Source organism: Cydia amplana, chromosome 11, assembly GCF_948474715.1.
Source record: "Cydia amplana chromosome 11, ilCydAmpl1.1, whole genome shotgun sequence".
NCBI classification, from domain to species: Eukaryota; Metazoa; Arthropoda; class Insecta; order Lepidoptera; family Tortricidae; genus Cydia; species Cydia amplana.
In genome coordinates this window covers 5,792,435-5,815,399 of record NC_086079.1, presented here as the reverse complement: position 1 = coordinate 5,815,399, position 22,965 = coordinate 5,792,435, and the positions used below count along the sequence as shown (strand labels likewise).

Sequence of the window (22,965 nt, the reverse complement as noted above, 5' to 3'; positions counted from 1 at the left end):
ATATAGACAGGATACTAGCAGTCGGAATTTTATTCTTGTTTTACGCAGATCGGGATAACATTGGCGTTGGTAAGAACTTGAGATCTTATACTTGAGTCCTCTCTAACAGGGATGTTGCGAACATCCGCATCCGCAACCGCGGAACTTCCGCATTATTTTCAACATCCGCATCCGCATCCGCATAAAATCGATGCGGAGCTTATGCGGATGCGGATGTCGAACAAGTCGGTACAGGAACGTCTTAGCGGCGGCGTAAGTGCTAGGTAATTTCGTCATTACCTATAACGAAATCGTCAGATTCAGAAAAGTCGGCCTAGTTACTGTTTATACCTATACCTACCTATAACGCACCTATATTCTTGCTCAAATACTAAACGTTTCGTTTTCTTTAATAAAAAAAGACTAAATATGTAACATTTGACGTTTTCTAAGTACCTAATCTTGACATCCGCATCCGCATCCGCATCCGCGGATGTGAGCCTTTAAATATCCGCATCCGCATCCGCATCCGCGGATGTCGAAAAATCTGCATCCGCAACATCCCTGCTCTCTAACAAATAACAACTCTACACTTGTCCCTAGAAAACATAAAAATCAGATGAATGCATATAAAGGTAAAAAAAAAATGTTACGGAAGGTCTCCTTAGGCCAGTGAGGGCGAGTCTTATGTGATTATGTGTAGTAGGGTACCTACCTACCTACTGCTCAAAATTGACATTTTTGACTTAGTTTTACGAGTTTAAACGACTTTTTAAAGATTCAACCTAAAATAAAACAAGGAAATCGTCGTCTTGAAATGAGTAATAAATTAATGTTTTCTAGAAAAGATTCCTTTTGAAGACTCAAGTTTAAAAATACTCAGCTTAATCCTCGACTGACTTAATGACTATCGTAAAAATCTGAGTCTACCAGTCGACTGAATTTTTCCATCGAAGAAATTTTCCATCACTATTCTATTCTGGTAACCGTGTTCCTTTGAGGATAAAGCCCCAATAATAATCCTTGCTTCGTAGTATTTATTTATACGAAAGAATGCCGAAGTATAAACAGTAAATAAATCTCAATCACCATTTCACTTTTACGAGTAACCCGTGCAAAAAGTCAGTTTCACGTTACATTCGATGGCGCTAATTGATACGTCGACGTACCGAGAATGATAGACACGCATTTGATTCCTACCAATCTTATATGTACATTCACTTTTCAGACCAATTAGCTTTGGCAATTAGTCGGCGGCGTTTCGCGGCTTTTGACTACTCATTTTATTGCATTTGTGTCAGATAGGGACATCCTTGACACACAATGTTTTGAAGTGACAGGACAGTTTTCCAAATTAACTTACCTTATCCCACCCCAGTGGTATGCTATGGTGGTGGTCCTGCATGTATTCGAATACCAGTAAAGTACGAATATATGCTTGTACATGTATAGTGTAGAAGTAGTGTATGACCACGAATTTATACATATCGATATAAAATAGGTAAGTTGCAACAATATTTGATAATGAATTAATGACACAAGGCCTGTGACACGTGCCAATGCCTGCACAGGTGTGCGATATTTCGCAACTCGGTCACTAAACAAAAGAACAACTAAAAATAGGCAAAGGGCGGTTGCAATTTTCATTCATGCGAAGCGCGAGTCAACGTAAAGATGAATGAGTACAAATAGCAATACTCAACTGTCCATCGGACCTTATGCCTTTTGTAATAAGATCCACCAATGGACAGTTAACAGTGTGGGCGATGGTACAAGTAAAGGAACGCGCAAAGGCTTGTAAATCTTGCATAACCGAACAGGACGCGGGAAATGTGAAGATAAGATGGAAATAGGCAATCATAAAGAAATATTCCACAGAAAATTGTGGAGAAAGGGAATAGAGGGACAAAGATACAATGTTGACTGGAAACGTATTCTTATTCTTAACCCTTTAGCGGGCAAGGCTCAAAAAAATCCTCAATTCAAGCCTCATCGCCAATCTATAGCACAAGAAATTTTGTACAAGAAAAAAATACAAAAACGATGTTATAGGGTGGTCTTTTTAGGGTTCCGTACTCATAGGGTAAAAACGGGACCCTATTACTAAGACTCCGCTGTCCGTCCGTCCGTCCGTCCGTCTGTCACCAGGCTGTATCTCACGAACCGTGATAGCTAGACAGTTGAAATTTTCACAGATGATGTATTTCTGTTGCCGCTATAACAAAAAATACTAAAAACAGAATAAAATAAAGATTTAAGTGGGGCTCCCATACAACAAACGTGATTTTTGACCGAAGTTAAGCAACGTCGGGCGGGGTCAGTACTTGGATGGGTGACCGTTTTTAGGGTTCCGTAGCCAAATGGCAAAAAACGGAACCCTTATAGATTCGTCATGTCTGTATGTCTGTCCGTCTGTCTGTCCGTCTGTCTGTCCGTCCGTATGTCACAGCCACTTTTCTCCGAAACTATAAGAACTATACTGTTGAAACTTGGTAAGTAGATGTATTCTGTGAACCGCATTAAGATTTTCACACAAAAATAGAAAAAAAACAATAAATTTTTGGGGTTCCCCATACTTCGAACTGAAACTCAATTTTTTTTTTCATCAAACCCATACGTGTGGGGTATCTATGGATAGGTCTTCAAAAATGATAATGAGGTTTCTAATATCATTTTTTTCTAAACGGAATAGTTTGCGCGAGAGACACTTCCAAAGTGGTAAAATGTGTGCCCCCCCCCCCCGTAACTTCTAAAATAACAGAATGATAAAACTAAAAAAAATATATGATGTACATTACCATGTAAACTTCCACCGAAAATTGGTTTGAACGAGATCTAGTAAGTAGTTTTTTTTTTATACGTCATAAATCGCCTAAATACGGAACCCTTCATGGGCGAGTCCGACTCGCACTTGGCCGCTTTTTTATTTTGCTTGTTTTGCTCTATTTTTTGTTGATGGTGCGGAACCCTCCGTGTGCGAGTCCGACTCGCACGTGGCCGGTTTTTTAAGACCCTTGCCCTATAAAGGGTTAATGACCAGAAATGTCACTTTTGACAATGACAGATCATATCTATAACAAATCCAGTTCAGATCAGAATACGCCTCACTGTCTCGACCCTAACATCTCTCAAATATTTCAGCTTAAAACGACTTTCGAAACGACATATTGTTATTGTTTTTTACCGTTGCAAATGCACGGGATGAGTAACGTTAAAACTATTCCTCAGGCGAAGAATTTAGACAATTTGGAGAATAACAAAATGATTTATAAAGCAAGTTACTCAACGTTCCATGCGTTTTGTGGCTACGGAGCAAATTAACTACAAGCTACAAGATAAATGGTGACATTAAGAATTTATACAGCGATATTAAGCGCCATTTAACAAGCTGAAGCATAAGAGGTATTTTATTTACGTGACTACGAGGATATAAAGGATAATATTTATAGGCAATGAGAAATCAATGAAATATTGTTATCGGCCAAATTATAGTCTAGGTACTCTGTAAGGCTGCCTTTCTACTGAGACGGGGATTAGAGACGTGCGGGAATCAACCAGTAGCATTGGTTGTAATTCACATCTCTTCTTGCTCCGCTGGATTACAATTGGTTAAGTCTACGTCTCATCTCCACCTCAGTCAAAAGACAGCCTTATAAGTGAGGTACAGAATAACGTCACTTTTAACAGTACATTACGATACAAGTGTGAAAAATAGGATATTCGCAACGAGTGGCGATAAATTGAAGCACGACCGAGTGTTTTAAATCGACACGAGTTGCGAATTACCTTTTCGCTCGTATATTTTACAATGTTTTACGCCACATATGGCCCTTTAAATTTTTGACATAGCCCGTATTGTCCTTATTCCCGTCCCAGGGCGGTAAAGTAGCACCATGTGTACTGTAAGACATATTTTCTAAATATCTTGGGTGAATTTATATCTGCCGCATAAGTCCAATAATCTCTTCAATCCATCAATCTTTTACGTCGCCGTCTAGAAATCGCAATGACATAACAGTGATTTACGAACGCAAGGCATGTGCATGCCTCGTCAGCTTTAATAAATAAATCTCTTCAGTAAAATAATGTGAAGATAAATCCTTAATTCAACGCGATAAAAGCTATTTTTCAGCGTCTGAAATACAAATTTGAAATATTACGATAATATGAAAGACAAACGGTCGTATAAAGAGTTTTTATGGAGTGAAAATTGTCCAGTCGGTTTGGCAATAGCAGTTGAACTGATCATCATCAGTTTAACTTTGACAATAAACAACATTATACGTCAATGTAATTGACTGAGCGTTAGCGAAGGTCTTCGTTTTAGTTTGGACAAAAATGCTGTCGTATGTCCGGATGTTCTCCCCGGCGGGCCGCATTTCTTAACTGAATCTCGTGAGATTGTGTTAGCAGGTTCTATAGTTCAGATAGAATTTTGGAAAATGTTAAAAATGGAAATGGAAATTAGCCTAAAGGAGCAGGATCTATGGCACTTGCGAGTTCGATGTGCTAATGAATCAACAAAGAATTTTTATTTTACATTTACATTTTTTAAGCTTATCGCGTGGTCTACTGTAACAGGCCCACTAGTATTTTAACATAAATGTTAATAGAGGTATACACCTAACAACTATACAATCTGATAGGTACATAACCTTTAGACCTCAAGACCCGGTTCCTCTTAAAGTTTCTAAAGGTACCTATGCATACTTAATAGAAGGGATTCATTATAAACCCTACGGTTTTCAGAACCCATTTCGAATTCAAGAAACATTAGGAGCTTATTTGAACTTTTAAAATACTTTCTACAGTAGATTAATATTTAAATAGGAGGAAATGAAAAGTTCTCGGAATGGTAATTAGGGTTCTTAGTGCTGTGAGAACTACGTTTTACTAGGAGTCAAGGCTCTTTAGAGTTATAAATATTTATGTTAAATCTGGGGACCGAGTTTTGTAAAGCGCCGAGTTATGTTTAATATTTACAAAGTTGCTCGTATTATAATTTTAGGCGTTACTAGCTTTTTGTGTAAATGTTCTACATACCAAACTTCTACACTATTTTATTTGTATTAAGTACAATTATTAGTCACAAAAACTAATACCTGACATAGTTAAAATCTATGTTACTTAAATGTTCATGACAACATTCATGTTATTTCAGCTTGACGGTTTAAAATGAGAGCGTAACTTTGATTGTATGGGTGTTACTTAATGGGAGCGGTTTTTTGCGGCGGGTTCTCGCGACTCTTAAATAGGGATGATGACACATGTTGAATTTTATAACAAAATATAGTAAAATAGATAGCAAATGAGCAATTTATCACAATATTGTGGATATTAAAAAAATATATGGAAATAATACAAAAATACAGCACCTGAAAGTTTCAAAATTTAAGTGTTTTTTTTTACTTTCAAAAACTAAATAAGTAAGGATACCATTCGATTCCTCACATTTTATCCAAAAAAAGATTGTATAGCAACTATATACATAAACGCAATATTTCACCATCAAAAATGCAATTTTCTTGTTTTGACAATACTTTAAGATGCGATCTCAGTGACCTTGACGTCAAGTTCACATAGCGATTTGTTCGGGGCGTTTCGCGAGTGAAGTACGACTGTCGGACTTTGACTATCATTTCTGACTTTTGTATTGCTTTAATGCAATGGGTCCCATTTAGACAGTTGAACCTAAAAACAAACCTGATTGATTGATACCATAAATGAAAATTTGTCATCTAGCCTATTGGCAGTGCCGTTCCATAGTCGTCAATTTACTCATTCATTTTAGTTAGATCACGACATATCGGTGATTCACACCGACTGAGTCATCTCAACATAACCTTTCTTGAGATGTCTCACGTACTTATGTAATTATGAGTTTCCTGACTTAACATATCAACAAAGAAGCTATATTACTCACATAACCTTACCTAACATGTAAGGTAATCAGCAATGAATATTCGTTAGGGTCCGACCGAAACCAGATTTATTTGCCGATACCGAAATCGACGGTTCGGACTTGCTCTATTAGTTTCGGACGAAACCGAACCTTCGGCCGAAACATGATTTTTATGCCAAAACCTATGGAAACTGAAACTTCGATCGGATGCTACCGAAAATACTTTGTCAAGTAATATACGGCCAGTATCTTCTTCTCTCTCTCTCTCTCCTTACATAGTCTCCATATTCTTCCTTTTTTATATTTCGTTAATTACACTAGCTATAGTACGAAGAGGGACGTGGACGGGGCAGGCCCAAACGAAAGACCAAATAGGAATAGAAATAGGAAAAAAAAATAGTACGATTAGGGTTTAAAATCACTATCAATTCAGTTTACTCACCAGCATCGTTGGAGACGACGGGTTGCGCGGGCACACGCTTCGGCGTGCTGCTGATGCGGGGCGATGGCTGCGCGCGACGGCATGGCGCCGTGCATTCTGGTGGCGACGGCCGCTGGAAACAACACAATAGTTGTATAGCTAACTATGATTAAATTATACGAACATGGAAGTCATATTAAGGGTTTAGAGGATATCCTCTAGCCACCCAGAGTAAAAAGGTCTCTTGTTTCATTGTGTTTAGAATCTTTAGAATAGAATAGAATAGAATTTATTCGTAAGCACAAACAAACGAGACAATACATAATATAAAAGAAAACACAAAATAAGATTAAAATGCCACGAAATGGCCTCATCTCAGCATATTGCTGGGTGGCTTCCAGCGCTGGTCTTCCGATGAGACCATCAAGTGAGAACGGAGGGTAACAGACAAGAAGAAAAAGACATCAAATAACATACAGTGAACCAATAGTTAAATAAAAGTTACACAGAAAGAAGATACAACATCGTTACTTTACACAGTAAAGTCGTTACTTTACTTTGACAAATCAAAATTGCATTTGTCTTGCAGGCCAATTCGAATGTGCACTGACATAAATTGTGTGTACGTACTGTAGAAAATACATAGGTAATAAAATACGTAACTTATTAGGGCGTTTTCTAAAATAAATATTGAAAACCCGATTCTCACAGATCCTGGTGTTTTTGGGTTCTTTCAACTCAGAATCACTAGCATATTCAATCCTGATGATAAAAAAACTTGTCCCAAAAAAAATTATGAAAATTGTACATTCCACTACGTCATGTCCATATAAATGAAATTTTTTCTCATAATAAAACGTGACGTAATGGAATGGACATTTCGGGACATCTTTTTTTAATGGCGGAATGGAGAATGCTGTCGATTCTGAGTAGAATGAGCCCAAGAACGTCCAGATTTGAAAGAATCAGGTTTTCGATATTTATTTTTTTACTCGTTTCGTTCGTTTACTCGTTTATTTATACAGTAAATACCTGTTTCAAATAAAACGCTGCATTGAACCCAACAGCGCTTTTTAAACACACCCTTCTCAAATACGTATTTTTAACGTTGAAACTGTTTTTTACCGTGAATACTCAATGGAACTGCAAAACCTACTCTAATGAAACCTAAAACCTACTGTGTTGAAAATGCCTTTTAGTGGCAGTTTGAGCCTAGTACCTAGGTGTTAGTCTATCGGCAGTTTTCGTACAAGAAAAGTGGAAGGCAACATACGTACTACTGGTAGTTACGTCCGTTAGCTTTTACAAAGACCCCGATGGCGTAATGAGACGGAAGGTGAAACGTTCTTTGAAAGATCTAAGGGCCTATTCCAAAAATAAAATTCCAACTATGAACTTTGCCCAGTATAACACTTGACTTAGGATTCGTAAGAACTACACGTAATCGAAGATCAATTTTGTACTGGTCGTTCTAATAAATGTACATAGCATGCTTGGTGATTGCGCATGGCTTTTTCTCGCCCTTGAATTCGGATCTCTTGACATATGGGAGACTAAGTTAATGTGCGTAGGAGTTTGTGTTCACGGTTTCTATCTGGAACATTGCGAGCCAAAATGACTAAGCTTTACAGAGAGGCGTTTGTAATGTATGTATTAACTTTTTATTATACAGAACACATAGACACATATATGGCACAAAATAGGCAGTAAAAGACGAGGCTATCCCTGAACTTCCCTATAACTGCATTGTTAATTTAATTCGTAAAGGTGTTTTGTATTAATTGATAAGTTTTCTAGAAATTAGACCATTTTGCGGTATCGGCAGGGTCAGATAAAAGACAATTTTTGAATTCAACGCCTAAAGTACTGAAAATGCGTTGAAAGTTTTATCCTGTTAATAATAAGCTTGTGACTAGGGCTTGCAATTCGAATATTCGAATATTCGAATTTGTCGAATATTCGACCTGTTTTGATATTCGAATATTCGGCCGTTCAGGTTTCGAATATTCGAATATTTTTTATTACTATAAAAAAAATCTATGTCATCCGCTGTAGTTACAGTTTCTGTGTGGTTTACGGGTATTTACAATGAATGAGGAACGAAGGTACCCAAATACGAAGGATATAATATTTTTACTGTATTCCTCTCGATAGACTTCGTGAATACAGTGAAACCTAACTCAATTTAAAAGAAAACGAAATCAAAAAGTATGTTATTTTTACGGTGCGTAAGTTTTAAGTTAAAGGGTCATTCTGTTTATTCAGTACAAGCGTACGTTAAGCGAATTTTTGAAGTCTAAACCTTGCCATTTATCGCAATTCTCAAAATTAATCATACCAAACCTGCCCAACTTGGTAATCTAACCATACACCTTTAGCTGACGAATAATCCACCCAGTACTCAACTAACTTTTTCCCTTAAATATTCCAATATTATATAATTAGCCGACCATTAGGAATAATAACTTGCCAAAACAAATAAAGTCAATAAAGATTCAAAATACAATGAAATTAAAGGCCTTTTTACAGGCGTCTGCGTGATTACAAGTTAATTTAAATCGGAAAATAATTACCTACTAAAAAAAATATCTTACATACCTAGGTGTTTGGATGGTTAAAGTTATATTATTTCACGCAACGACTCATTTATAATAAGTTTTATCTAGAAATATTAAATATCTTTAATTTTGGCGTTTTACTTGTTTTTATAAATGTGGGCATCTTATAAATAGTAGGATGATAAAATCTAGTCAATTAAGTGGATTTCTGCCAAATATCCTTAGTTTTAGCAATATGTGAAAAAAGCTTTTGAATAAAACGATAATAAACCGATTTCTCGTTCCTTTTCTTATTTTTTATAATATTCGAATAATTATTCGAATATTCGAATACGTCGTCAGAAAAAGTCGAATATTCGAATATCTGAAAGTTTCGAATATTTGCAAGCCCTACTTGTGACACACCAAAACTTTGCTCGCAGTAACCGGGTATACACAGGCTAGCCTACTAGTTTAGACTAGAACCGGGTCAAAGCATATTTCAAAGCGCTCCCGGGTCCAAAGATTACAACAATACAAACAGCTCGGCTTAGCGCCATTGTTGCTAGTTCCCAACTGGGAAACACTAGGCTTCCCAGGAGGTAGTAAGAGGTAAAGTTAGCTGAACCTTTCAGCATAATGTTTCTTTGTGTCACATTTACATGTAAAGGTGTGTGAAAATTTCGAAGACCACAAGCTTTGAAAATTGATTGCGGGCAGCAGTCGAAGGTTTTTATAGATGGGGCCATGGGGCCAGCCAGCCGATGGCTAGGATCCAGGCAAGAAAATGTGTCAAATAAGTATCAGTCATGTGGTCTATCAAATGTATATGTAAATATTTAGTCGCTGACGATACTAGATTGCTGTGTTACCGAGGTGCGTAGGCATAAAACAGTAGCTTTACTGAATTCTATTAAATTCCCACGTGTATCAGCTAACCTTATAATAATCGTAACATGAACCGTACCCTATTCAAATAAAGACCGGGAATTATTACATCGACCGTCTATTACCATAGTGATGCGGTTGCCGAAGTGATTTCCCGGGCCCTTAGGGCGACTCCACGCTAGCGTCTCCCGAACGTCGGCGTCTAGTCAACAAAGGGATAGCTCTAAGGGCCACCTCACACCCACACTATCACCTTTTGAGCGTCGTCGTCTAGACAGCGCTACGGAAAATTGCGTCGCTGCGTAGTTGCGCCAACGTTGCCTCGAGCAGCAGCCCTAGAGTTGACTAGACGCTGACGCTCGAGAGACGTTAGTGTGGGGTGGCCCTTAAACCCGTTACCTGCGCTCGTTGTGTGCGTTTATCCGAAAGGAAAACAGTAAAGCGAGAAATAGAAGGTATCTTTTATTTCAGACCTTGCATTCTTAACCCTTGCCAAGCGATGGACTCGTGGTCACGCGAGGAAAAATGACTATTCCGTATTTGGTAGACAGGTTCCTAAAAACTTGTGGCGTCTCCTCTGTGACTGACAACGTCGTGTCACAAGATTGTAGCAGATGGCGTTAGCACTTTCTACATCGCGCTTACGGTGTCGAGAAGTCAGATCCTAATAAACACTACTTCTGAACAACTTTCAGCGGACTTCGGTTCCCCGGCGTAACACCCGCCTGGAGAGAGTACTCTCTATTGCCCTCTGTCTACTTTCCACAAACTACTACGAACGAACGAACCAGGACACAAACACATCTCCGGTTCTAAACTCCCGCCTAACCATTCGAGAATCGGCTACAACGCCAAAACAGCTATTGCAGCCGTATGGTTTGCCTAAAAGTTATAAACAGAATTGGCCAATGTATAACGGCCATGAAGGAATTTTCCGACAAGTAAAAAGCAATGTAACGTAAACTTACCACTTTGATTTTGTAATCCTTGAAGTAAATCCGCATGTTGCGCCAACGCAACTGTTCGGCTCTTGAAGTTTATGAGCTCACATAAATATCAAGATCGGGCGAATATCGGGACACTTTATTTGTTCTTTACTCTATAGCAGTCAAATAATTAGGATTCGTTGGTATTGTTATTGATTATTGAAAATAAAAGACAATTACAATACTTAAATGTAATTTTGCATAGTAATATTTATCATACAATCTTAAATTTAATCAATAGATGTGGATCATAAGTATATCTCAAGTTACGAGAGTCACTATCGAGTAACCTAATATGTAAAGTTACGTAATCGTTCATCTACGTCCTTATTGTTTGATATTTACATACATCAAACAATCACATCTAGGGATAAGTAATCATCATCATTAGGTACATCATAGCTGCTGCATTGAAAAAACCCCCTTAATCACCTGTACTAATGTATTTACGTACACCTATAATGACGAAATAAAATTATTGATATTCCTATATTGCCTTTGCCATAATTATTAATTACGTTCCAACTTATCTAATAACATCAAACCTCAATATTAAGCCAGTCGGGCTAGATTAAGATCAAAACTATTATTTCGAAACGGTGATTTAGGTTCTAAACCTAGTTGGTAGGCCGCAAAACGGCCTTCATGGATAGAATGCCGTCTAGGCAACCTAACCCTCCTACGCTATGTAGATTCGACAACGTCAATACATTAATGTCACAGGGACATGGTATATTATGACTGGATTGTATAAACACAGTGTAAAAACAATGATGTATATTCTTGTTCGTTCATAACAACCTATGGATTCTTTCACTAGCATTTAACGAACACGCGTTAAATCTAGCTAGCTAGATGTCAAGTCTTAAGTACAGTCAGCAGCAGAAGTTGCTAAGCGGGCGTGGGTTTCAAAATTACCTTCACGCGCTCATAAGATAAAAGATTTTTATTCGTGACGATCACAAAACATGTAGGGACATGTACAGACAACAACAGCAAGAAAAAAAGAAAATCAATAAGTGTTCATAAGAGCTCTTAACAATAAAGTCGCGTCAAGATCATTTCGAACACCTGGCCCGCTTAGCAACTATTGCTGCTGACTGTACCAATAGTTTTAATGGATGTGTGTGTGTTGTGCGTGTTTTAATGTGTACTACGATTTTTTTTACCTTGAAGCCGATCGCTTCGGCGTTACAGTCTCCCAAAAAGTCGATCAAGACTGCGTGACATGTGTTCAAATGCACCTATTGGTCCAAATACCAAAACTTCTTAGCAATTTATCTATCCTTACCAATCGAAATACAAGATAACATGTTTAACATTGTCGAAATTTCTATCTACAATATCGTAATATCTCTGATTTCAGTCGGAATATTATGTCTCGATTGCTGACGGAACGATGCAGAAGATAAAGCTAAATTCCTAACCGTGCTCGATGGAGCGTTCCGTCTAGACTAGGTAAGGAATAATGTGAATTTATTTCACAAAAACATTAATATTACTTCGCAGAAATGAAACTTTATACTTTTAAAAGCCACCGTGGGAGTAACCTTTATGTTTAATCCTGGAGGAATTATTTTTGAAGTGAAAACTTCTTTAGCGGCGCTGTGCACTTTTTGAGGTGGGGAAAAAATGTTAAACTCGCGAGAGATGACGTGACCGTAAGACGGACACGTGACCTGATCGAAAAACTGTTACATGTAATGTCATCGAGTTTTTCTTTATTGATTTAAATGCCATCTAGTGAGTGTCCTTCTAACTGGTATTAATATAACTCGAGTACTAACAGTGTGTTGCTTACGGGTTTCAAGTAATGCGACGAAATAACTCTAGATGGCATTAACCTCAATTATACATAGTGCCCGCTTTTTTTTTTAATTAAAAATAATGAATCCTTTTAACCGCTAGGATGTCTAGCCGTCAGGTACTTTTTGGATCGACTAAAGTTACTTACCATTGTCTATGCCAATCTTGTTTTTCTGATATTTGATATTTGTTATGTTTACCCCAAAATTGTTAAGCATTTTGCGTAGATTGTGCCGTTTGATATCCATCAACAGATCATTTCTGTTAACCTATAGAAATGCAAGATAATCGCTTCGGTGGCGAGTAAGTAGGACACTTTTTTCCCATGTTAATTTTCTACTCGGAGCGTCGCATAGTTTTCTCTTGCGAAAAGCAGAGACTGAAGCGACATTTCAATTTTATTAAACGACAGCTCGATACATTGCCACCATCATATAATTTTGTATATAAAGCACAGATTAAAACTACCCTATGTCCTTTCCCGGGCCTCAAACTATCTCCATACCAAAAGTAGTCCAAATTGGTTCAGCGGTTTAAGCGTGAAGAGGCAGACCGACAGAGATACTTTCGCATTGATTATATTAGTAGGAATAAAAGTACAGGTAACTAGACGGCTATGCTTAGGGGCTCATTTAGACGGTGCGAGAACTCGCATGCGAGTTTCATTACATTGCGTCATTTGATCGGTCGGCTGAATTGATGTAACCTCAATGGTCCGCAATGTAACTAAAATCGTATACGAGTTCGTGCGCCGTCTAAATGAGCCCTAACTCGTAAAGTTGCGGTGCTGTCGAATGTACCATCGTCCACACTGTTAATTGACAGTTCGTAAACCTTATTACAAAAGGCATAAGGTCCACCGATGGACAGTTAAGTTAAGAGTGCATTGTTGTTTGTACAGGGTCCTTTGGCAAATTTCATAAAAAAATATTGTTATTCAAAGTGTCATAATCATTAACTTTAGGTACCACGCAAATGGAATCACATTTTCAAATATGAATGAAGAAAATTCTGGTCAAGGTCCGGTCCTTCATTAATTTCATATGCAAATGCGGGTCTGATAAATTTAATTATGTACTAGACCTCTAGACTGGTCTCAGTTATGTAATTAGGTTTTAGTATGTCCCATCATGCGCTGAATATTAATATAATTAACTCTGTTTTGGGGCCCGATTCGGATTTTGAACTAGACATCTATTAGAACATCACCAAGATACGACAACGATATGTTTAAGATCTAACCTGTCAAATTTGACATTTCCGCGATTCTGGAGATACTCTTGAACGATTTCCACAATGTCTAAAACGTCTCGTTATGTATTTTTACAACTCAAAACGATTTTGAAACGATCTTAATACGATAATTTAACGTAAAAGTGACATTGGTTGCCCGAATTGAGCTGCAAAAGATATCTAGTTGAAATCTAAACTACCAGGTATCTAGTACATATCGTATCGTTCTCTTCTCTAGAACGGGTCTTGTTTTCCGAATACCGCGGTTGAACGAGTCGAAATTACTTACGAGTACGTATTTTGTAACGGAAACATCGAAACATACAATACAATTCCTCAAAGATATTATCTGAAAGGAGTGAGATTTTCATTACTTCAGGCGCTGTCACGAAATCTGTAATACAAACGGAAGTCTCTTTTTCACTTCTTATGTTAGAAAGGGACTTCGGCTTGTTTTACGAGTTAGAATCCTTTTGCGAAACGGGCACGGTCTCAGGTGTTGATCGCGCGAGCCAAATACAAAATTGCTTGTCTGCAGTCAACTTTATTATCAAAATACATTTCCTTGTACACGAATTTTCTGCCCACACGCGAAAAGATGATTCACTTGGACGCATTAAAAATGGTCATTTTTGTATAGAATTTAACTATTAAGTTTTTCTGTGGTATTTATTGCTCCCACGCTCCAATATTTTGTTAGTATGGGACGTGTTACTACTCCATAGAGTACTGTAGGTACTAAGTATAATCTGATTACGTTCAGATCTCTCCAATGATTTGTGAAGTCACTTAAGGTGACGGTAGAGGTGGGTAAATTTTCAGATTCTGTCAATTTACCCCATTTCACACACAAGCGCACTTCACGCACACTACCTCACTTTACTGGGACAGGTCATTGACCCATCAAGTTTTTTTAAGATAGCGTTTTGAGTTTAGTGTTAACCACTGACCTCTTTTGAGGAACAGAAACTGTAAAAACGTTCCATTGAAAGAAGAAAGAGAAACAATACATTAAATCTTGCTCTCCTTGTCTGTTCATGTCACACGTGACGTATTTAAATTCTAATTTAATTCATTTGATTGTTAACTATTTTCTGCATATTATGGCTTTGTCGAGATACGCGTTTTGTAAAGTTAAACCGAATAAACCCAGATGTCATTAAGTCAGATGTAAAATGTTATTTACTACTCTATACGGTTATTCATAAGGCGAAAAATCAATTCAATTAAAAATTTAAATAAATAAAGTTTCGGCAGGGTGGAAATTTAATTAAGGCCGACAAAATAAAATTTAATAATATATGTCGGCTGATGTACCCCTAAGATCTTTACAGATTTACTTGTACGAGTATCGTATATTCGCTATTTATTTTGCTATTAAATTTATAAAATTAAAATAAATAATTAAATATTATACTGGCATTCCACCGCTATTATTTCAGTGCTGATCTGATTATCTTCGATCGTAGCCTTGATGATGTAGTTGTACTTACACTTACGGCGGTAGGAGCGGCAATGAACCCCGCGCAGCGTAGAACGAGAGGTGCGTTGGGATAAGTGCATATACATATAATTCTTCGTGCGTCTGTCTGTCTGTCCGTCCGTCTGTCACAGTCTATTTTCTCCGAAACTACTGGACCAATTCAGTTGAAATTTGGCACACATATGTAAATTTGGCACACAAATGTAAATTTGTGACCCAAAGATGGACGTGTAACGTAAATAAAATGTATTTTAGAGAATTTGAAATACGGTAGCCATTTTTGGGGGGGGTAAATGAAAAAATTAAAAAATATGTTTTTTAAACTATATAGTGTTACATATCAAATAAAAGAGCTCATTGTAAGAATCTCAAAGATATATTTTTTTTATAATTTTAGGATTAATAGTTCAGCAGTTATTCATGAAAATAGGCAAAAAATGATCATTCTCCGCCCACTTTCTCCGAAACAACTGGATCTAAAATTTTGAAAAAAATACACAAAGTAGTTCTTTACCTATATATGTCAGGAAAATCTATAAGAAATGTTCAGTCAAGCGTGAGACGGACTTAATATACGGAACCCTTAGAATGCGAGTCCGACTCGCACTTGTTTTTGTTTAGCTCTTATTAGGTTTAAGGAGTTTTATGAGTGAAAAAAGAAGTTTTTTGTTTTATGTGCCCGCGTTATTGCCGATCGATTGTGTTTTAAACGATAATTAGACAAAAAAACTTGTTTTTCACCCAACGAATATAGATCCCCATGACACATCTTCCAAGTCGCCTTTGGATAGGCTTAATTTTAAAAATAATTGAAATAATGTTCTATATCATTCATACTTGCAAAAAAAGACTAAAAATAATTTACGTGACCAATGCTTATTATTAGTAAATATTTTACAATTTAATATCTGATATATCACACGATACAAAAAAAATGGCCGCAAAGTTAAAAGTTTATTTATTTACGTTACTAGTCCATCTTTGGATCACCGACTCTTTGTCATATGTGAAAAATGTGTACCAAATTTCAAATGAATTAGTCTATTAGGGGCAGACACACGAGTGATCTTAAAAGGGATTTTTTTCTTGAATGATTTGTATGTACTTACCCCAACGCACCTCACGTTCCACGCGGCGCAGCGTAATCAGTAAGTACCTAATAATTAGTGTCCGACCGAAACACAAATTTCTGTATATATAAATATTGTTGTCCTACTTGCTCCCCAACTTTTGGTCTTTGTCACATAGTTTAGTTTCATAATACGAAGTACTATTTCGTATGTTTCGGCCAGGCCGAAAGATTCGGCCGTTTTTTACCGAAACCGAAACTACGGCCGAAACATGATTTTATGGCCGAAACTGGCCGAAACCGAAACCGAAACCGAATCTTCGGTCGGACACTACGAATAATCACAATGGTCTTAAGTACCACAGACCCTACTGTCGCTTAAGTCCTTTATGACAATCTCTGCCTATTAGAACTTATAAAAAAAAAGATACCGAGTAATTATATCCAACTACCGAACCTGCTTACAAATTTTCTCGAGATATTTGAGAAATGTGATATGCAAAGGAGAACATTCGAACAAACGAAAGTATTTTTGCCCAAGCTGAAACGGAGACCTTCGCCTACGCTCGGTCAGTGATGGTTTAGGTACAGTCAGCTGCAGGTCACCCCTGCATAGAAGATTGTATGCAGGGGTGGTACCTTTTCTCTGCAGCTGACTGTACACCTATAAAAAATTGTTGTACCTGCTGTAATTTTATACCGGTACCGTACTTTATATTTCAACAGGTATAGTACCTTCAAAACGAAGCGGTATTGATAAATAATAACGGTACCGTACCGCCTATAAATAATAATAATAATTCAGCCTATATACAGGGTGGTCCAAACCTTGACGTCCAAAAATTTTTTTTTAGATTCCTCACGTCGTGGGCTATCAGAATATACCCCATGTATGTTAGCCGATTTTTCGTAGTTATCGAGTTATGATTTTTTTTTACTTTTAACTTTTCATATGAAATTCCGGGGTTCCCATACAGAGTGGCTAAAAAATAACTGCATTTCCGTTGCCATGGAGGTTTTGGGATTATACTGAGCAACTTTTACAATGGGGCCAACCCTTCCATAGAAAATGGACTAGCCAAAATGTATAAAAAGCCAATTTTTTTTCGCGATTTCGGGGTTGGTCCCATAATAAAAGTTGCTCAGTATAATCCCAACACCTCCCTGGCAACGGAATGCAGTTATTTTTCAGCCACTCTGTATGGGAACCCCGGAATTTCATAGGAATAAGAATAAGAATAGAATAAGAATAAGAATTGTTTATTGCCACATACATGAACATAAAATAGAGTTAGAATTACTTACATAATAAAATAAAACAGTTGTTATCATATACAAAACAAAAGTGAGAAGATCTTTGTACTCGGAGGAATAATCCAATATGGAGTGGTGACACGCACTAATTTCTATGTGAAAAATTCTGCCGTTTTCGGCGCGGGGGGCGAGGAACGCACACAAATAATGTAAACACTAATGCATTTTTTGCACGCGTCGCTACACACGCACACGACAAAATTATCAAACACTAGCATAAACTATATTCACACAAATACAAGAACAAACACAGACAACCCTGTCCGTGAACGAGATGATGTCAGTTCTAAGTAAACGTAGAAGTGCGAGGGACTTGTCGATAATATTGTCGATATTTTATTGACTGAATTTTAACTGTCTGCTTTAGTCAATTATAACCATCAAAAACATTACATGTAAGAAAGTGCAAATCTCGCAACGCTTCTACTACAAAAAAGTGTTGAGATGTAATGCTAATGTGAAACCAAGTCGGTTATTTTAATCAGTGCCAGGGGGTGTTAAAACCGTATCAATAAGATAATTATCTTTAATTTGTAATACGTATAATGACTTGGCCATCGCACGCCTGCATTATGACATAAGGATCATCGTCACCTATTAAAAATAATTCTAATTGAACATAACGCTAGTTCTTAGATCTTTAAAACGTGACTAATATTGCAATATTTTTAGGTTTTCGATGGCTTGATAAGCTGAAAATTACTTATGTTTAAAATTTATTGCATCTTTTGGAAATCTAAAAAAATAAATCAAAATAACAATATATTTATAATGTTCAATATAGATTTTATCGATATTGGTTTTTATGGTGTCCCATCGCTAACTATGGTAGAGTGATACCAGAGTAATAAATTAAAAGTGCCTATTTATGGAAAATGACGGCAGTAAATACCTTAAAATAAATAAAATGCAATACAAATATTGGACATGTCAAATAAAAAATATACGATAGAAACTAAGAGAAAAATGAATTTTCAAACAGTAGTAGGGTAGGTGCGTTAGTTTTCGTCCAGCTCTAGTTTTCGTCCACTTGACGAAATTGAATATAAATCTACATTGCTGCACAAATTTGGACTTAATGCAATCCTTAATGTCGAGACAATATACGAGTATCTATCTACATAAAAAATGGATTAGGCAAGTAGCAAATTAAATATCAAATATTATGTTATTTGCTAATCTGTCATGTGGACGAAAACTAGAGACTAGAGCATGGACGGAAACTAGCACAATGACCCTATATCGGTAATATCACGTTATTTATGATTTATACTATTTATTTCATTGAATGGATTATGTTGATATAAAAATAAGGTGTTATAGAAAAATAATGTGTTATATAAATTATATAATAATAAGCAGCGCAAATTAGAAGTTAGGTATACCTAATGAATATTTAGAAAGTCTTCTTTAAATATTACCCTAAATTTGATCTAGTACCATGAAGTGGTATCACTTTCAGATTGACAATGTTTATTAGTTTTTTGCTAAATTAGTGCACTATTTGATAATATTTACATGTAATAGTACTTACATATGAAAAGAAACGTGTTCTTTAAGTACGTTAGATGCGTCCGATCGGTTTTTACAGGAGAAAACGCTACAATTCGGCATTTTCTGCTCCTAACATTCCGCTTAGACTGACGTTTGCTGAATGGCGTATGACGTATGGCAACTAGTTTTATATAACCTCCTTGACCGGCGGCCGCCGACTTTTGGCAGAGGGGAACGCCTGTTAATGGCGGTTCCTGTTGGTTTATTATTCCGAGTCTTTGTATTAGGTAAAGGGTTCCAGTCTCAGCGTGTGCCGGGCCTAGGTGCCCGGCGCTGGTTTTCAGACCGGTCCCAGACTAAGGACGGTCGGAGAATATTACCTACATAGGAAAAGTTAAAAGCTTAAAAAATCATAACTTGAAAAGTACGAAAAATCGGCTAACATACATATGGGGTACATTATGATAGCCCACGATTTTTGGACGTCACGGTTTGGACCACCCTGTATAGACAATAATCTCAACGCTAGCCCAATGCGGATTGGGGACTTCACACACAGCTTTGAATTTCTTCGCAAATGTATGCACTACGAGTATGCAGGTTTCCTCACGATGTTTCCTCCTTCACCGAAAAGCTAGTGGTAAATATCAAATGATATTTCGTACATAAGTTCCGAAAAACTCATTGGTACGAGCCAGGATACCAATGAGTTTTTCCTTACCGCTTATACCGTAAAGAAATAATGCAGTCTCTGCTTTGCACGATTATTGTGTGGACATAATTCTTATAATCACCGAAACATACATACCTCTACGCACAGAATGTCATTGAAATAAAACATTGTTTTTTATAGTAAAATAATATAACATTCGATTTATACACATAACAATAAGCAGGCCAGGCCGCAGCGATATTGGCCTGTAAGCTTCATCTCGGTCTCCAAATCCGCAAAACTCGCTGGTACTAAATGCTGGTCTTGCCGTTATTAATTATCTTGATTCTTGAAGATTATCAGAACAGCACGTTACGTAATCGCATACATAGACGGAACGAACGTCAACAAAGTAGGTGTAGACACTGCAAGTCTTTAGGTATTAAACGAATTACGCTTCGTATTAATAGATGAGTAATATTTAAATGAACATATAATATTCTCTAACATAAATACAAGATTACAATTAATTGACATCAAAAGTCATTGACGTACAGAAGTCATATACATTTTTATAATGACGCAAAATTGATACCAGCATAATGAAAATCAATCCCAATCAGTAAAACGAGTCTTTAAACTTTTTTCATTTTAAGCGGGTTTTGAAGGAACAAGTTACTTAAATTCGATTGTAATCGTATTGTTTTAGGATAATTTACTGCTGTTTTCAACCGTTACGACCCGTAAATAACAACAACTCACATTTAAAATTTGACTGGAGCTCGACGTGATTAGATTTATTTACCCTATTTTATGAAATACAATTTATCTACTGGTATACATTTTCGTATGCGTATATGATGAAATGTCTTTATTAATGTCAAAAACGAGCTATGACGACGTACACGTCTGCTTCGATGCAAGGCCAACGGCCATCTGACTCGAAGAAGAGTTTTGAGTGATGTCGTCAATGTATGGAAATTATACGAAAGTTTACATTTGGGATTGAATTTCTGTGTTGTATTTGTGAGTAAAAATATAAGTAGATAATAATCTGGTAGTTTAGTTATCTAGCCTTCAAAATCCCACAACAACTCAATTACTGTCAAAGACAAAACTGTAATGCGTCTTGCTCAAACGGAACTCCATATTTTGATTTTTGGACACTTTTAGTGTCGATTTGTAGAGAATTACAGGAAATAAAAAAAAATATGGCGTGAAGAGCCGGTACACGGCTTCTTCGTGAACAGATTTACGTATAATTTAATGCAGTTATTAATCATTCATTGAACAAATTGATTGCACAAAGTGAGGTCTAAATCGAAAACGTCATATACCGTCCCCTTAAGTCGAGTTATCTTAGTACCTATTTCGATAATGATATTGCTTTAGCATGGCTTATTGTCTTATTGAATTCTCTAATAATCGCACCCCTTATAGGTTTTATTCAATCTTGCGAATGTTTGACATTACGAATTGAGTTTTTGTATGTATAACCGACGACGGAACGTGTAGGTATGAGAAGTTGTTTATTTGTTTTTATGTTTGTCTACAAGCGAATTTGGCCTTTATTTTTTAACTACAGATTGATCCTTACTTTACCAATTTGTGTTAAAGATTTGATACATTGGCCAATTAAAAACCGCCACTAAGAAAAATAAAAGCACACGGAAAAGTATAGCCACCTACAAATTAAGTTCACTGCCCTTTAAGCAATTAAATCACTATGTATTTGTACAATATAGTAACGCAACCTTGACTTTGACATACGTAACCAATGCTATGCAATATAATAAAAAAAAACCTATTATGAAGTCAGCGTGTGTTAGTATTTTTAAAAGGAAATCGCCTACACAAAATGGCGTATTATAGGAAATGGCTTCCTTGACTCATCAACGTTAAAAAACTTTGAAACGGCTAAATTGTTACGATGAGCTCGGGTTATGGCTCATTATTTCTTACTAGGTATCTAGTTAATATGATAATTTAATATGTATTAGGTTTGCTAAAACTTTAAAAAGTCTATCGTCACAAGAATACAATAGCTATAGGTTGATATTAGTCAGTCCATCGAGATATGTACTTTCGCACTTATTTATATTGACGTTCCACGGGAAAAGGTACCTTATGGCGGCTGGCGCTTACGTCGCATAGCACCGCAATAGTATTGAAGCGGCGTTAATATTATAGTTGGGTAGCCGACGAATGCTAAATGTGTACTTACTCGGGCGGCGTCGTACAGACCTATTGGTATCGAAATATTAGATGATAAGAAGAAAAAAAAGTTATATAATGGTTTTTTTTTCTAGCGAGCCGGAAAGCGTCTACAATTTTTTTTTAAATTTCGGGAGGTTGGTGGAGGGTTAAAAATCGTTAAGCAGTTTGTGGGTTTGGTCGTTTTTGTCCACGTTAATGCTATATTTTTTCTATAACTTTGACGAACACAAGTTTGACGCCTAATTTTTACATTGTAACCGTCAGATTAAGGAAATACGTGCAAATAATTATCAGATTTAGTAATAGCACAATTATAGCGTTAATTTGGACTAATATGACCAAATCCACAATCTGCTTAACAATTTGTTGAACCCCCCCCCCTCCCCCACCAACCAAGGGCTCAATATAAATGGCTAAAAGGGGTAAAGGTAGACTACACGGGGTAGCAAGATATCACTCATATCTTAATCTGACACGCTCGAGTAAACACAAAAATCCCCTCTTGGGCTCCCCTACTATTAGTGTAGGCGCTAACCGCCATAAGGGACGTCACAATATATACCTACTTGTTAAAAGGTGACGATTACCATGACAAACAAAAGTGCGACGATATTAGGCTCTATTACATATACATATTTGAGCTCTGGGCGGGCGCTTTCAGATAGACCTGATACAAAGTATGGTTAATTTGTAATTGCTAGTTACGCTAATTGCCGCAACGTTCTGTTAAATCATCTGTTAAGTCTCCTCATGATGATTCTACCTATATGTACCTAATCAAAATGATCATAACTGTCGAATGAAAAATGTAAACTCTCGATTTTCCTATTTTCATTTTAAATGCACTTCCTCATGCGACCTGTAGGTATGTACTAAACATGAACATAATTTCACGAACACGTAAATACAAATGCTATACGCCCAAATGTTATAAATCGCAATAACCGATAACGCAAAAACACTTACTCGTAAAAACCTATCAAC

At 36.8% G+C, this 22,965-nt stretch overlaps 1 protein-coding gene across 1 annotated transcript in view; it reads right to left on the bottom strand.

Annotated features, from left to right (window-relative positions):
- LOC134652016 (uncharacterized) overlaps positions 1-22,965 on the bottom strand; it is a 285,481-nt gene that overhangs the window by 219,548 nt on the left and 42,968 nt on the right. The window contains exon 4 of the mRNA XM_063507169.1: positions 6,324-6,435. Coding sequence (XP_063363239.1) covers positions 6,324-6,435 — 112 coding nt within the window. The remainder of the gene's footprint in view (positions 1-6,323; positions 6,436-22,965) is intronic.